Source organism: Ixodes scapularis, unplaced genomic scaffold, assembly GCF_016920785.2.
Source record: "Ixodes scapularis isolate PalLabHiFi unplaced genomic scaffold, ASM1692078v2 PGA_scaffold0__279_contigs__length_252992795, whole genome shotgun sequence".
Lineage (NCBI taxonomy): Eukaryota > Metazoa > Arthropoda > Arachnida > Ixodida > Ixodidae > Ixodes > Ixodes scapularis.
In genome coordinates this window covers 124921508-124938881 of record NW_024609835.1, presented here as the reverse complement: position 1 = coordinate 124938881, position 17374 = coordinate 124921508, and the positions used below count along the sequence as shown (strand labels likewise).

The following is a 17374-nucleotide window of genomic DNA, read 5'->3' as shown; positions in this document are numbered from 1 at the left end:
GAAAACTATAGAGGTGATAAAAGAAACTTAAGCACACAGCCACTCTTTGTAAAATATAATATTCTCAAGGCAGACCAGGTTTACTACTTTTAAACTGTTACAATGGATACATAAGAATGAACTGCACACCACCCCAACAAATAGAGTGAGCGCATATACGCTTCAATATTCAAAGATAAAAATGCCCACAATAAGAACAAATTATGGCCGACAAACTTTAACTTTACAAATAATTAAAATTTTAAACAATACAGATATGAACATAGACTATAATACAACTTTCCATAAATTCAAAAGTAAATGCAGAACGCTTCTGGTTGGTGGTACTATTACATTTTCATAGTGAAGTTTTCTTTTTCTTTTCTTATTTCTGAAATTATCTTATTCTTGATCGCTACGTGTATGAATTTAGACCATTCTTTTTTCTTGGTCAAAGTTCTATGCTAGTGACCTACCTGAATGTACTTTTTCTTGTGTGTACAGAGTGCATTATTTTGCTGATGACCAACGTTAATGATGTTATTAATATGATGTATGACACTTGTTTTACTACTTCAGCTGATTGCCTGTGTATAATCTAATCTTCACTCTGCTGTGTTGCCTTGTTGCTTTGTTGTTATTGATGGTGCGCTTTGCTTGGCTTGAGCGATCCCGTGATTGCGGCTTCCGAAGTGTGTATATTAGTTCTGCTTTGTCGCTTTGCTGTTGTATATGACACTCCTACCTTATCTGCCACGGCCAAACTTTTGGGGTGTGCAGAAACTCCATCAGGGACTTTTTCCATGCGGAAAAATATCCACAGAACAAATAAAGAAAAAAAAAAAGGCTCTAAAACACAACTGGCCTAGGGCTGTGAAATGTTGCCTATCCCCAAGATAACAGTACTATGTGTCCCCCATTGCATTAATTAAGTCTTGCTATACTGGAAAGGTAAGTATAATGTGACCCTGTCCATCCAACAAGGATCACGAGCATTGTCCATGTTGCTAGACTCTGTAAACATCCGTGAGACTTCTCCATTACGGAATTGCGAGCACCGGCCTCACCTGGGCACTGCTGACCAGCGTGAGTGCGATCATGTCCATGTGCTTCTTGCGTTGGTGCTGGAGCAGCTTGGCCTTGCTGGCATACTGCTTGTGGCACAGACAGCAGTTATGCGGCTGCGTGGTCACGCTGCCCACCATGTGCGAGAAGGTCGGGTTGGGCTCTCCAGGGACGCTGGGCACGCCACCCTGGAAGGACACCAGTATGTGCACTCGTTCTGTCGCTCGTTGTCTATCTGCTGCTAGTAGTTTAAGTAGTTTAAGGGTGGGTTTTGTACCGGGCCAGCACTATATATGAACCACTCGCGTGCTGTTTGCTCAATGTCCCCTCGTCATCGTTTAGAACTGAAGCTCACGCAATAATTGTGCATGAAATCAGTACCAGCTGCTTTTTATGTCTTGATTAGTACACTTCATACCCATGTGAATAAAGACTGGATGAAAAATAAGAAAATTATGGCACCTCGGAAAATTGTATCCCATTACAGTGTCACAATAGCTTCCCTCATTAAATGATATGGCCGATACTGGATAGCAATAAGCTCCCAAAAGCCTCTAGTAAATTTGATGGTTTAGTTATGGACTTTCCTAGTGTTCATTTCATCTGTTCTACTGAGACAACCAACCTCAAATATCTGAAATAATAGACCGCTTAAAATTACCTTAATCTCGCATTACAGATCTTTGTTACAGTTGCCCGGTGTTAACAACACTAGTTGGAGACCAACGGCAATATATTCGCAACTCATAGCGTAGGGTTGATGGTCCTGAATGCCACACCTTGATGCGGTTGCTCATGGGCAGGGCAGCGCCGGGGTGGTTCTTGATGATGTGCGCCTTGCGCTTGGAAGAGGACCGGTACACCTTCTCGCAGTACTGGCAGTAGTAGTCCCGAGTGGCCCTCAGGATGGGGAGGTTCAGCTCCGGCACAGAGTCTGGCCGCACGTCCGGGTGCCGCTTGGCCAGGTGGTTCACCAGCATGCCCCGCCGCTTGAAGCCCAGGAGGCAAGTGTGGCACTTGTAGATGAACCGGTGGTAGTCTGTCGGAGACACCTGTTGCACACAAAACTTCGGCTTATTTTCGAGCAATGCCACTGGATGTGGCTTAGGTACGGTTCCTATGCTTCGTTTTACCACAACTTGGTAAGCAGCAAATGCTACGGCCCCTTCGATCCAGATAGAGGAAGGCACGTGAAAATAGTCTTTCTGACTAGTTCGAGCAGTGCTGTGGAAGCCACGGGCAGGAGGGAGAGCTGCTTTTGACAGGTTAACCTTCTAGGGGGAAAAAAATTATGTCTGGGGCAGACAAAAGAGGGTCTCAGTGATGTGATTGGCCTGAGCCATTTTGGCGCACGTTTCGGAGCAACCAAAACAGCGTTTTGGAGCAGCAAATGTGGCCTTTGGAGCAACCAAAACAGTGTTTTGGAGCAGCAAAAGCGGCTTTTGGAGCAGCCAGGACAGTGTTTCGGAGCAGCAAAAGTGGATTTTGGAGCAGATACTCTTAGGAAAATCAAAATATTTGTTTTAAGTGCTGTACAAATGAAGGGAACTTTGTGTTGTGTTGTGTTCTGATGGGAAGTGTTGTGACGGAACTCGCTGCTTCTGTTTTTACTGCTCAGACATTCCACAAGTGTACAGTGCTGTAGGCATTGCCAAGCAATTTCGAAAAACCGCTTGCCACTGTTTTACTGGTTCCCGACGTGTCAGATTTTCGTCAAAAGAAAGTAAACGTAAAACAATAAATTGCAAGCGTCCCAGCTGGTGCCTCAGTCACGCAATGATGTTCGCATGCACATGAGGCCAACTTCGGCAGGCTTGCTGTTGGGCATGCTTCGTCACGCGAGCGCAGAAAACGGCTGACCGATCGAAACCGGAACCCTGCCCCTCAGCTCCGTCGCTAACTTATCCCCAAAATTGCACACAAAATGTAACCTACGAGCATGCAACAAAAACAGTTCAGTGGCGCGTGCTTGCCAGGCCGGCAAACAAGGTACAAGCTAAACACAAAAATAAAGAGCCTGAGTGCATCGATGCAAGACATTGCGAGCCAGCCTCGAAACATTCTTGGAGCGCTTTGTGCAACGACTGAACTCGAGACAAACAACCACGCTGTGCGAATTCAGCGTGCAGACATTGCCTTCTTTGCTTTAGCTCACTTCTCTTCACCAACTTTCTTTCACGGCAGATTTTTCACGTATTTAGGTCCTTCTCGAAAGAAAGCCCACCGAGAGGAATCAACATAATCAATACTTTGACAGAGCAGTCTTTGAATTAAAGATGGATTTTTGTTGTAACGTATGATTTAAACCAGAACAGGAATGTTGATGAACATGCGGCGGTACTTAGTTGCATTTTAGAAAGTACCATATCTGCAGTGATGTGGGGATGGCACCATTCGATGTCGCGCGACCACGGTGACTGAAAGGCAGTGGCCAAATATAGTTTTCCCACGGCCGTTGCCTCAGCTCACAAAGCAACTCCTGCCGCGCAAAAACGTGGTTCGTTTCACAGCATGATGGGATAGCCGGTACCCCGCACGCTAGCGTCGGAGCGTCTGCACACATCCGCGTCTATCGCTGAAAATAATAAAAAAAAAAGAGACAAGAGACGAGACCCACAAGAGGGAGTGCGAAACGCGAGACGCCCGGAAAACCATGCAAGACTGGGTGGACAATTGATGCACGGTACTTTGTGTCAGGTGGCCGCTTGCGCCACATAACACACGCCTGCTCAATTACAGTACTCAGTTTAGTTTTGGTTTTGAAAGGCGACCTAAATTGGTCCTTTGGCGCAGGCTTGGTGCAGATTACCCATATTTTGGCGAAATGTAGCAGGATGTAGCAGGGTTAGCCCCTTGGCACAGTTTGGCACAGCAATCACATCACTGGGGTCTAAGTTAAAAAAGAGTTTCTCTTTCTCCTCTTCTCCAACTGCTTGGTTGGTACGCTCTCACCCCCGTACCCTTGGTAAGGGCTGCTGCGTGGTTCGCATCTGTGTATTCTGATTGGCTCGAGGGGGCCGTTGCATTCACTCTTTGTCAAGTTGCGGTAAAGCAAAGTACAGAGGAGTCTCGTCAATTCAAACTCTCTTAATTAAAACTTACGGATAATTCAAACAAACATGCAGGTCCCATCCTATGTGTCTCCATGGGAGGAAACTCCCGGTAATTCATTTGCTTTATTCAAACAAATTTGCGGTCCCCATCGAGTTTGAATTAACGAGATTTGACTGTAGAGTATGCAACTTCTGCTAACTGTTTAATAGAAGTTACCTTTTCTAGAAAAGATGCCTCCAGCATACTCGAGAACAACTACGGTAAATTACTGAGTTTGCGCCTATGTCGCAAAAAATGCCTGTACTCCATAATTTTGAAACAGTTCAAATATCAAGCGCAAAGAAAATATGAAGCACTCACTCCAGCAAACTTCTGAGCCCATTGAACTAATCTAAATACTCTCTTATGTCAACTGCTTCTCCAAGAAGCAGGTGCAATACAGTAAAGCTTTATGCAAGAGTGCTGCTAAATAGCAGGCTTGATGATGGCGACATGGCTGCTTTGAAACTTAGTTTTTCTCTCAGACCCCAATACTGCTCATATACCATTCTTTTTGATCAAACAAGGGCCAAGCGAGCGAATACCCTAGCATATGCATCTGCTGCTTTCCCGCTTTCACACCGCCCCCATTTTTACTTTTCGTGATTTACCTCCAACTTTTGGGGGCACTCTCGCTTGATATATTATACGATAGTATTATTGCCACTTATCGCCTTTGCTGAGTTTTTAAAAGCTAACACTGGCGGGTTGTATGTTCTTCTGATCAACTGCATACAATTTGCCTGGATATATCTGCTGCTCACAAGCAGGAACTCAAGTTACATAAAAAATGATAGACCAGCAGGACAGGCCCACCAAGAACTTCTTTAAAGGGGCACCGAACCACTTTCTTCAATGGTCTATCTATGGTCATATCTCAATCTATGGGCTGTAAGCATCCTAAAAAACCAAACATTACATTCATGCGAGGCCAATTTCTCTATTAAAATCGGTATCACAAGTTCGACCCCAGATGGTGCCATTGGACGAGAAAGGGCAAAGCCCTGCCCTTCCTTGTGCATTGGTGCCCTCTGGTGTCAGCAACAGTTCCGAAGAAATTGATCTTTTGATACCATCGACCACGCATGAATGTAATGTTTGGTTTACTAAGATGCTTAGAAACGATAGATTGAGTTATGGCCATAAATAAACTATAGCAGAAAGTAATATAGTACCCCTTTAACCGTTTTGCCAATTACTGGCCCTGATTGTGCGTGCCTCCTTGAGAAGTGTGCCGAAGAGCCCGCAGTTCAGGGGACGCGGTTATTTTTTAAACTTTATTTATGAATATTGTTTACCCCTAGCAGGGGTTGTGACAGATATGGGGCATATCCCATGTAATATACAATAAAAGTTCACATAAAATATGCAATAGAAAGCAAAAAATAACCAGAACAATACTGCCCCCGACAATGTGTATAAAATTAATAAAAGAAACTAATTGAGGTACACTTCAGTAGTATGAAATAAAAATAAACCCCAACAGTCAACACCAGTTATCACTTCCTGTGGCAAGAACAAGAAAAAATACAACATATGTATAGGTTATACCTCATAGATATAACAAAGCATTTGCAAATACTCATGGACAGTTTATCAACACAATATTCTGCGGAAGGTTATTCCAGTCACGTATGGATCTTGGAAAAAACAAATACCTATATGCATCAATATCATTCGGGATTTTAAACTGGTGCTTATGATCACCATATTTGCATGAGTACAACACGAGGAATTCTTGAAAATTTTGGTCCTCAAAATGCACCTCGCATTATATCTGGGACCAAGCTCTGCCACCAAGCGCCTAAGGGGGGAAGCCATCCCTTTGACGGAATGAAGGGAGTCAAGGGAAGTGGAGAAAAGGAAGAAACGCTATTGTGGAAAGGAATTTCCATGGCTCTGGTGAGCCACACAGCGCCAGTGGGCAAGAGTGATGGGCATGAGGCTTCAGACAGCTTAGGCAAGCTTAGGGGACCCAAGAGTGGGGTGCTGCTGGCACGTAAAGGTGGGCACAAAACTAGATGCATGAAAGATATGACACGCAAAAAGAAGGGCAAAGGAAACAAGCGACGTTTTGGGTGCACGCCCTCCGTCAGACTATGGAAGAACTAGAGCACTGCACGGGCCCGGGCCAGCCCAAAAGCCCGAGCCCGGCCCGGCCCGCGGGCCGGGCTCGGGCCGGGTAGCACGTATTTTCTCGGGCCCGGGCCAGGCTCGGGGTTGAACAAAAAAGTTCTCGGCCCGGGCCGGCCCGGGCCGTGCCTGGGCAATCTTGTGCCGTAAATCATAAATTGTTGTTGATAGCAAGAAGTTTGCTCATTAATCTTTTAGGTTCATTAAATACAAAAAAAAGCGAAGTGCAAATTCACTACAGCGTCGTTAAAAATAATAACTAAAAGACGTCTTGAAGCTAGAAAGCCTTCAAGCTTTTCCCGTGTGAGCGAGGGTTCAGTGTTATAAATTGTAAACAAAATAAAGTCCCAGTCATATGCTTGTCAACCTGTCTGATTCATCGCTCTCAAAAATATCTAGTTCACTATTAAAAAGGTTTAGAAAAACGTACGCAAGCGCTTTGGTACCGTAAAAATGGCGTTGCGATGTAAAACCTATGGCGATGCTAATTTTAGCTTGCCCAAAGTGCTTGAGTACGTTATTCTAGACTCCCTTGTTGCACAGAGTGCGACACTATATTAGCGCGAACAAGCGATCGTCGTGTTTTTATGTTTATCTCATAGAATCAAAACGCAGTTTTCAAAACTATTAGTGTCTTTAGAAGTGCTCATCTGGGCCAGAGACCTAAGCGGTATACTTTGGTGCCTACTAACACCATCTCAAAGTAAAATTCGAGAAAAGAGCCAACGTCGCGCAGTGTACATAGTCCGTTCCGCGCTTGCACGTTTTGGGATTTATCTTGAAAAAAAAAAACGTTTTAAGGGGTTAAGTAGGAATATATTAAACTTAAGCTTGCCTAAAAGGGTTGTATATTTTAAGAACATGTTGACATGTAAAGCTACTTCAGAACATATTCTTAAACAGAAAAGGTGCGCAGACCAGGCTTAGAACGATGGAGACTTTTTGCAAAGAAGTTGCGATGTGCAGGGCCTAATAAAAGTAGGTTGTAAGTAGGTTGAAACGGGACGCGTTGAAATGCAAAGGGTGTTTCGGAAACTGGTTCAAATCAGAAGGACATTCAGGGAATGGGTCGAAACAGGACAAATTCAAACGAGAAGGGCGTTTAGGGAACTGGTCGAAATGGGACGAGTTCATATGGGAAGGGCGTTTAAAGAATGGGTCGAAACAGGACGGGTTCAAATGGGGAGCTCGTTTCGGGAACGGGTCGAAACGGGACGTGTTCAAACGGGAATTGGTTGTTTCGGGCTACAGCCATCGGGCCGGGTCGGGCGGGGCCTAGAAATTAAAAATTATGTCGGGCTCGGGCCGGGCCCGGGCCGTGTCTCTTCCGGGCCGGGTCGGGCCGGGCCTAGAAATTAAAAATTCTGTCGGGCTCGGGCCGGGCCCGGGTCGTGTCTCTACCGGGCCGGGTCGGGCCGGGCCTAGAAATTCCGGCCCGTGCAGTGCTCTAGGAAGAACTAAGAAGCCACGGAAAAGAATGCGCAAGAACAAGGGTGACGCACAAGGACGGGCGCTTGAGGATGAGGACGAGGGACGACGAGCAAAAGCAGAGGCGAGCACTACCAAATTGTGCATCGGAGCTTCGTGTGTCGTCACTTTTGTTTCACTGGTATCGCATCGAACCCCAAGTACTTTGTTCCACCTGTGCCGAAGTACATTTCACTCTCTGCTCCATAGTCATCTCAAGTTCGCATACCAACTAATTTTAAATGGAGAAGAGGACTCAATACTCTGAATCTTTCAAGGGAATCATATTGTCTGAAAATACTGGGAACTCGAGCATGGCTCGACATCTTGCAGTGATCGAGTTGACAATTCGTGGATGGCACAAAACCTGTGAAAGGATTTTCCATGTGGCGCCTACCCGGAAGGCCTTCTGTGGACCAAAACATGGTTGCTGCCCTGATCTTGAGGAGAAACTCGGAAAGTTTGTACGTGAACGTACCGGCCAGTTTATGCCCATGAATGTGGAGATTATTCTAATTGAGGTGAGGAAGCTGGCACAAGAGGCTGGTCTGTCTCACGACACTTTTAAGGCCGTTCGCTCCAGGATCCAGAAGTTCATGCGTCGCACTGGGTTCTTGCCAGGGTTGGGAAGAGATACTCCAAAAAGTATTCGGGAATATAAATACTGAGATACATGTGTTTTAAGGCCCAAGATACAAATACTGAGATACATTTGTCTTTTAAGCATCCCTGAGGTACTTCTGCAAAAACGGCAAAAAAGTATCCCAGAATACAGCTACAGATACTTATAGAATTACATTTGTTCCTGAACGGTGCTACATGGGGAGGGTGTACTTCGTGGCGAATGCAAATGGTAACTTAGGCTTGTGCTCCTCTTTTTGTGCAATTTTATGCATTACCCCTTACCTTGAACTCTTTATTTATTATTAATGCCGATAAAAAAATGTCACCCCTGTTGAACCATATACCTAGTTACAGAACGGTAAAGACTGCATACCACGCTTGACAAAAGGCATCTGTCCAAAATGAACAGAGTTATGCCATGAGGGCGCATCTCAAACTGTCGTCTTATATGCTTCTGAGCCACCCATAGTGTGGGAAGATTGGACAACAGGGCCATAATTTTTCTCCACTCAACTCCTTTACAAAGTTCACTCTGCTAAATCGGAAAGAGTTGAGGGTTTTGTGAGAGGAGCTGATTTTGTTATTCTTGCAAGTAACCTTCTTTAAACCACAGCTTTTTTTAAATGTTTGTGACTAAGATGTATCATGTTATAGGGCGGGTTCATATCATAAATTCCGGAGCAACTTGCACTGAACAGATGTTTTTATCTTTTAAACTTATCTTCAAGAGGGTGACAAATACAACGAGATACCTAATTCTGGCAAAGTATCGCAATACCAATGATACATTGTAGATGTATTTCACTATTGAGATACATTTGCATTTTTCAACAGTATCTCGATACAGAGATACAGATATTCAAAAGTATCTCTAAGGTACCATCGCGATACATTTGTATCGCGATACTGCCCAGCCCTAATTCTCGCTTCACCGGAGGATCTTGATCTGCCAGAAGCCTCCAGCCGAGTACAAAAAGAAGGTGACAGCAATTCAGCAGCATGCGATTGCCTTGCGCCGGCACCGTAACTACATAATTCGTCAGATCGGCAATGTCGATGAAACACTCATATCCCTGGACGTGCCGTCGAATTACGTTGTGGACATTCACGGTACCAAGGAAGTGCGCCTGCGTACGACGGGCAACGAGGAAATTTGAGCCACGTCTATGCTCGCGTGTACAGCCGATGGACACAAGCTGCCGCCCTTCCTCATCTCCAAGAGAAAGACGATTCCGAAAGATGGGACCTTTGCTCCGCGCGTGCACGTCGGGTGCAATGAGAAAGGCTGGATGGAGAACACAGTGATTCGCAATTGGCATCGCGTCGTGTGGAACAATCGTCTAGATGCGGCGTTGAAGATCCGTTCCCCTGGAAGTCTGCATCAATAAACCGTTCAAGGATAGCGTGTGTAGGAACTATCAGGACTGGCTTGCAGAGAACAACGAGGAGCTCACGTTGACGGGACGTGTCAGGCGGGCATCAATCTCGCTAGTCGCGCAGCGGATAGCGAATGCATGGGAGGCTATGCCACGCTCAATTGTGGCGCGCATGTTCCTGAAGTGCTGTTTCTCGAACAACATTGATGGCACTGAGGACGACGCGATGCTCGCAGGCAGTGACAAGGAGCTGAGCAGCGACGACGAGTAGAATAAAAACACGTATGTCAACCCTTGGCCTCTTCTCACTTGTGTTATGCTCTGGAATGCGGTAGCTTTACACGCCCATGATAATTTTGTGTTATAATTGCACCTGGCAATATATTCGGAATCAAGTTCAGCCACGAGGTGCGTGAGTCTGGAAAAAGCCATCTCTCCGGCTCAGTGCAGGAGATCGAGTGGGAAAAGAAGTGGGGGTGTGGGAGGGAATTTATTAGCTACAGTGTAGACCGCATATAACGTATGTCGCGGGAGTCGTGAAAATCCGCACTATAAGCGGTACCGCGTTATAACCGAAACATCAATTTTTCAGGCCAAAATACATGCCATGTGACAACTTACCTTTGTAAAAGAATTTATTTTATGTTAGATGAAAAATAAACACTTCTCTCTCAAGTGTGTCACACATTTTGAAAGAAATGAGCGGCTTTTGCCTGGCGCAGCCTCTTAGCGGCGTCGCGGGTTGCGGACGGATGTTGTGAGCGTTCAGGATTGCTAACCCTAATCACTTTTCTCCGGAGATGAAAACGCGTGAAAATTCGGATCCTTCATAAGGTACGCGCCAGTAATACCTTGAACTTGAACACACGCATGAAATGCACCAAATAAGAAATCCGGGCGATGTTCGAGGACACAAATGCTTAGAAATCACCACTGTAGTCAAGTAAACAAACACGACGACACGGGCGTTTCTGCCGTCTTGAGAGCGCCGCCACGACATCGCCACTCGAGTAGGTGGATCTTCCCTTCCAGTACGTGCTGGGTTATCACAGCGACACACAACGAAAATTCACAGTCAAGGATAGCGCTTTTACGCGGAACGATGAGATGAACGCCGTCTACGGCGACGATCACAACGTTGATCACAACCGACGCCATGTTCGCGGATAGAAGCAGCCGGCCCGCAACGGGCATGCAACGCGCGCGAACACTTCTCCTCGACCTGCTATTGGTCTGTCGTTGCGGTTGTTGGTTTCCAACGCAGCAGAGGGATGCACGCACGTGAACGACACGTGCGTGCGTCCCTCCGTCGCTAGGGCAACTGAAGCCTCTCTCTTCGCTTCTCCCGCTTCTTCGAGCACCCTCCTTGCCCCGCGAGTGCCGCTTGCGCAACGCTTGCGGCTCGCGCCATCAGCGCCGTTATCTAGTGTCGCACAGGCAAGCGTGCTCGCTGCTCCGGTCGTCGGCGCGGTCGGCGGGCTGTGCCAGAAACCGCACTATAACCGGTATATCCCTTCGCGCGCCTGCGTTTTAAGCGGTATGTAATTACATGGAGTTCTATGGGAGGCGAACCGGTGGTTTAAAAAAACCGCGTTATACCCGGTCCTGCACTATAAGCGGTTACGTTGTAAGTGGTCTATACTGTATTGGGCCACGTGAAGGGAAGAATAAAAAACATAAAAAGTATTTTTATCGCTTTAGTGTTTGTACAATGCATGCCAGAAAACACGCCGCAAAAATGCAGTGCGCCAAGCGAGAATATGGGCACTGGCCAATTTAAGCCAAGTCAAGTTAACACAAGCCAAGCCAAGACTACCGGCCGTGTTTACGCAGTTGTACAACATGAGGTGTTTGTTTATGCGGAAAGGCGAGAACAAGTATGAGTGTGATTTCTGTATCGGGTCCAGCAATCCTTTTTCTGCCTGCGAATTTCTTAGTTTCTGCTCCAGAGTAGTCTGGTGTATATGTGCTGGTGCTTTTGCTTCGTGCCTTGCTCTGCTTGTGGGCTGCCGAGGAGCTCACGCGGAGGAAAAAGGAACTACCAGACAAGCGGTGCCGTGCTGCTGCGTATCTACCAAGTCGCCAAGTGGATTGTAAATGGAAGGACCTGAGCAGTGAGGATGAGTGCAGTCAAAATGTAAACTGATATTTCTTTGATTTTCATTGCCTTTTCACTTCTGCTATGCCTTCGAGAGCGGTAAATTTACGCGGCCTCGACTCACGTTACAATAGTAATTTCTTTTTTCTTTTTTTCTTTCTTTTTGAGGGCATCAAAACTTGCCCTCGCATTATATTTGTGGTCGCGTTATATTCGTGCAAATATGGTAATACTGTTTATTTTTTTAAGGAATGAAAAGCTTTTTTTATGTTATATTCGTGGTTGCATTATATTAATGCAAATATGGTATAGCTTACCTAGTTCTTTTAAGCCACAAGAATTTAGTCTTAGTGGGCACTCACAATGTACAAGTGACTAGAAATAGTAAAAACGTTTGTAGTCGAGCTGATTTTTGTCTTGCCAAGAGCAATGGAAGATGAAGTTCGATATTCTAACGGAATCCTGTCGCTTATATCTCTATAAAATAAACCTTGCCATCTTCCTTTAAACTTTCTTCAGTTCGTCAATTTGATTTTTCCTGTGAGGGTCCCACACCATTGCTGCATAATCTAAAGTGGGCCAATATATGTTTTGTACACCACAAGGTCTACTGCAGGTGGAGCATATTTCAAATTTTGCCTCACATACCAAAGTGTTTTAATTGCCGTACAAAAAAATTTCATGAATGTGTTCGCTACAACTCAAGTCCTTTGAAATTGTGACTCCTAAATATTTAAAACTTGGTACTTCTCTTAACAGAGAACCAACAGAGACTCGTCGAATTGGTAGTTGAAAGGAAGAGCATTTTTAGTTTTATTGGTTATTTGGGCAAAAACTGTTTTCTGTTTATTAATTTTCATTTTACATTTTATGCAGCAGTTCTGAATAGACATGAGAGATATGCTTAACTTATGTCGGTCATCATCAGTTTTAATCCTTAAGTATATCAGACAATTGTCAGCGAATAACCGTAGAGTAACATCTGGACTGACCTTTAGCAGCAATATCATTAAAATATATTAAAAACCATTAAAAGTAAAACTAGCCCTAATACTGACCCTTGAGGGATGCCCAGAGGGTACCGCCGATCAGACTTGTACGTAATACGTTACAAGTAACGAAATTACTTGTAATCCCTTACATTTATCAGTAATTTAGTAACGGAATAATTACATATTTTCTAGAGTAATTTTAATGTAATTCCCTTACATTTTTGACGTAACGGATTCCTTGCAATCCGTTACATTTTTTTTCCAAACCAACCCCCCCCCCCCCCCTTTAAATAAAGGGTTGTTTTTATTTTGGTAAAGTCGAGCGCGGTGACACTGTCACGCGAATTGACCAGCGCAAAGAGAGGCTTGGCAGTCTTCAGTTCCGCAAAGCCTTTTTTTTTCTTTGCAACACTAAGCCCCTGAATCTATTTTTTTTTAGACCCTAACAACAATGTCAAAAAACCCAAATAAACGTTTTTAGAAAAAAAAAAAAAAAGGGGGGGGGGGCAAGGTTATATTCGCTTTTTTTTAGTCCGTTTGTCTTTTCTTTGCGATTGAAGACGCGGAGAGGGTAACACCAAGTGATTGTGTGCCTCCTCGAGAAGCTCGAGGCGGTAAGTGCGCAGAAAAGAATTAACAGTATTCTTCTCGGTTATAGTGACTACGACCATTTTCATAATGTCACAACACGAGTCAACGCTCCGTCAACCCTAAAATTCACTAAAGGAGATGTGATAATATTTGGAGCTGTTTTTGCCACAAGCATCCTCGTTCGTTGCTGCTCGTTGCTTCTCTTAGAAAACGGGATGTATTTGTTTTCTGCATCTTTCATATTATTTGACCCTGTTTTAAAAGCTACTTACTTTTGTGTAGTCCAATTTCTAGGGTTGGCCCATTTTATTTGTGAATTCCAGCCAGGTTATCTGCACCTCAGTCACCCTTTTTGTGAGTCAGCTTTTTGCGAGCACTTGGAAAATGGTAATAGTTTTCCTTTCTTCTTCCTGTTTTGCCCCAGCAGGACACATTTTATCTTAGACAGATATTTTTGCAAATAAAACATAATGGTGGCTGACGTAGACTTGATATTCTCGGCTTGAAGGGAGAGTGAAATTCGTGAGTGGAGCCATAGCGCGGCTTGCTTAGTACTCTGCCCTTCGATCGCTGCCCGTGGCATCAGCGGACGTCTATCTGGACAGCACCGGAGTAAACTGCAGTCGGTTCGTGCTCCGTGCGTTTTTGAACGGCACCAAGAAAGGTACACACGGCAAACATGCTTTACATCTCCTTGTTTTAACCGACGTTCTAATCAATTATTGTTATGAGTGTCCTTTCTTTTTAATTGCTTCTATTCATAGACTGAAAACCTTTTTTTTTATTCACCAACGTCTCAACCGAGGCTCGACCTGTTCATAACCAAAGAAAGAAGAATGTCGAGCGAAACCTTATTCATTATTTAATTATCACCTTACTCTTACAACTATGCTGGCAATATATGTCGGTATAGTAAGACGGACATAAATCAATTCTTATTCTGGTTTTGGCTAGATGTATGATTACTTCCTCAGCTTCGCGATTTAGACAATGGAGAATTTTTGTAGATCGGTCCGATGACTCCGATAACGATACCCGATACACCGCCGCCGCCTTTGCGAATGCATCATATCGTTATCGAGGGTATCGGAACGATGTGCTACTAAACTCTCGAATATCAGGCAGCGACTGCAACGACGAAGCTTTGTTCTATCTTCAAGGTAAATAGTACTTCCATTGCTTTGCTGAAAAAGCTCGATGCAGAGCATGAAGCATTCGTGAGGAACAATATGGCACTCCCGCCCAGTGCCTCAGTTCAGAGGGTGTTCTGCATAGCAGTCGACATATTGAGTAAGAAATAACGCAAAATGTATGACGAGACTTTCGAGAGCCAGCTGTTGCTCAAAGTACTCAAGGTCATCAAATGGAACAGGTGGCAACAATAAGAACTTGAATAATTTTCTTCCCTTTGTTTCTTACTTGAGGAGAATAATGTTAAAAGTAACGCCACGAAAGTAACGGATTACTTTTGGGGGTAACGGTCAATTACTTTTATGGGAGGGTAATTGTAATTGTAACAAATTACAATTGAGCCTCGAGTAATTGTAAATGTAATTCCTTACTATTTTTCAGTAACGTGTACAAGTCTGCCGCCGATGCACCCAAACACACACCGTTGATCTCTACAAACTGTGCACGATAAGATAAGTATGGCTGAATCCACAATATTACATTATGATTCTCGTTATGTCATGATTCATGACCCAATAATACAAATGATCAGTTCAATTGAAGCTCCAAGGTCAACCAAATTATCAACAAGATGGCATAAAAAAGAAGAAAGAAAAGACTGCAAGGAAAAGGATGAATGATGATAGCTTTAAAGTTTGAGGACACGGAGAAAGAAGAAGTGAAATCCAAATTTTCCGAATGCAACACATACCTTTGGCACAAAGCGCTTTGCGGACACGGGCCGAACAGCCTTGGCCCTGGCCGCTTCCCGAGCTTCCCGGTCGGGCCCGTGCAGCCGCCGCATGTGCTCCTTGAGCTTGTCCTTGCGCTTGAACTGCTTCCCGCACAGGGCGCACAGGAACTCCCGGTGTTCCGAGTGGCACAGCATGTGCAGCTTGAGCTTGTCCTGCCGCGGGAACACCTTTGGGCACTGTGGGCACGGGAAGCGCTGGTTCGTGTGGAAGGCACGGATGTGCTTCCGCACCTGGTTGTACTCCAGGAACTTCTGCAATGCCAGAACGAAATGAGTGTTACCTTTGTGGGGCAGCTTGTGCACGATTCCACCCAATTGGTTTTAGCAATTTGATAATATAATATTGGCATTCATTAGAATTGTTCAGGCTGCAGAGAGTCACAAAAAGGTTAAGTATACGAGCCAGTAGCATTGCGATGAAGCTATGACTCATATAAGGTTAAAATTTCATACCCTAATATCATTGGAAAGACTGGACAAACAGATGTGAAAGCGCATTACGCAGCTTTCAGCTATCTTGTTTGGTTTAAATAACATGGTTTCTGTCTATATCAGGACATTTTTCTAAAATGATACTAAAAAGGAACGTCGAGAAACTGTCACCACCAGCTTTAGAGAAGAAACTTGGTATAGCCAGATTTGTATAAAACATGTTGGGAATGCAAATAACAATAAACCCTGCTTATAAACAGCTATACATGTGCAAATTGTGGATCCCGAGTTCGAAGTAAACTCGAAGTGAACAGTGGTCTCGTCCAAATATTTGCGAAATATTGAATAGTTTCTTCTAGCCTTTCATTACCATGCACCATGCTTAAAATGGAAAATTCAGCTAAACTCGTCATGGAGGTGAAAGTTAGCACTGTGGCATCATAGATTGAGAGGCGCGAGTTTCACAAGCCGTACAGCTGTTCACAGGTGTGTACTCCTTTACATATGCACTATGCACAAGAGTTTGCTTGATGGGGTAGGTTGATCAAGTGCAGAGAACCTACGGCAGACACCTTTGCATGTTGCCTGTGTAGGGCATTCATTCTCCGCTCAGGAGACGCTGCTTTCTGGGGCCATTCACGACGCTAGGATTTGGTGCGTTCATCTGGTGGCGCAGTGCAGAACAGCACAGCCTGATTGCATAGTTTATGCACAGGAGCACATATATACAAAAAAAGGATACACTTGAGTTTCACAAATACCGCAAAAACAAAACAAACAAAAAATTACAAAGGCATGATCATGCTGACAGAGAGCACAGGCTGTCTCGCACAAACCACGCTCTGTGTGCGGCTTGTGATCGATTTTTCATTCTTTTTTTTATATATATATAAATTTTTATTTTACATATTTATTTATATTTCTTTTATTATTATTTTCATTCAAAACATGTTGTTCTCGCCGTCATATATGTCTTCAAGTTCAAATTATTTCTCCTTCCAGACCAGCTGTGCTGGTAGCTCAGTGGCTGCAGCATCCGACTGCCACTGCCGGGGTTCAAACTTAAACTTTATATACAACCTCATCGTATGTAATGCTCTCAGTGTTTTCTCATAAAAGCGACCCATAAAACAGATTCTGTACGAAAGTAGAGGAAGCAGCCCTAATCACTACTTTACAAAACAAAGGAAAAGCATGGAACAAGCGCCGAAGCACGTCGTAGCCTAGTGTTGCTTGACTAGCAGCTAACCCGTTGGTCGCATCTTTAATATCGGTTCCAGTGGAATATGTTACTTCACTTTGTTGCAGTATCTCGGCTGTGATCATATTTCATGCCACTAAAGCAATAATTTAATTTGGTTTGATTTTTGACTGGAGTTGCTTTTCTAATAAATAAACATTAATTGTTGGCTCGCAGAACAAGCAAAGTGACGTTCCACATTGCAAAGCTAATAAGTGGATGAATCTTTGCTTTTATATAAGGTACTTACTGTACCAGCTTACAAAAAGCAAAGAAGTGGTCATAAGCAGAATGCTTCTATCCACGTCCATTCCTTTTAGGCAGACATGCGGCGAATCATTGAGGAGTGCATTATGGCTC

At 44.3% G+C, this 17374-nt stretch overlaps 1 protein-coding gene across 1 annotated transcript in view; it reads right to left on the bottom strand.

Moving 5' to 3' along the window:
* Nucleotides 1–17374, bottom strand: part of LOC8053963 — a 99314-nt gene that overhangs the window by 12649 nt on the left and 69291 nt on the right. The window contains exons 20-22 of the mRNA XM_042289690.1: nucleotides 15301–15594; nucleotides 1824–2096; nucleotides 1047–1232 (exon numbers count right to left, since the gene is read on the bottom strand). Of these exons, the coding sequence (XP_042145624.1) occupies nucleotides 1047–1232; nucleotides 1824–2096; nucleotides 15301–15594 (753 nt within the window). The remainder of the gene's footprint in view (nucleotides 1–1046; nucleotides 1233–1823; nucleotides 2097–15300; nucleotides 15595–17374) is intronic.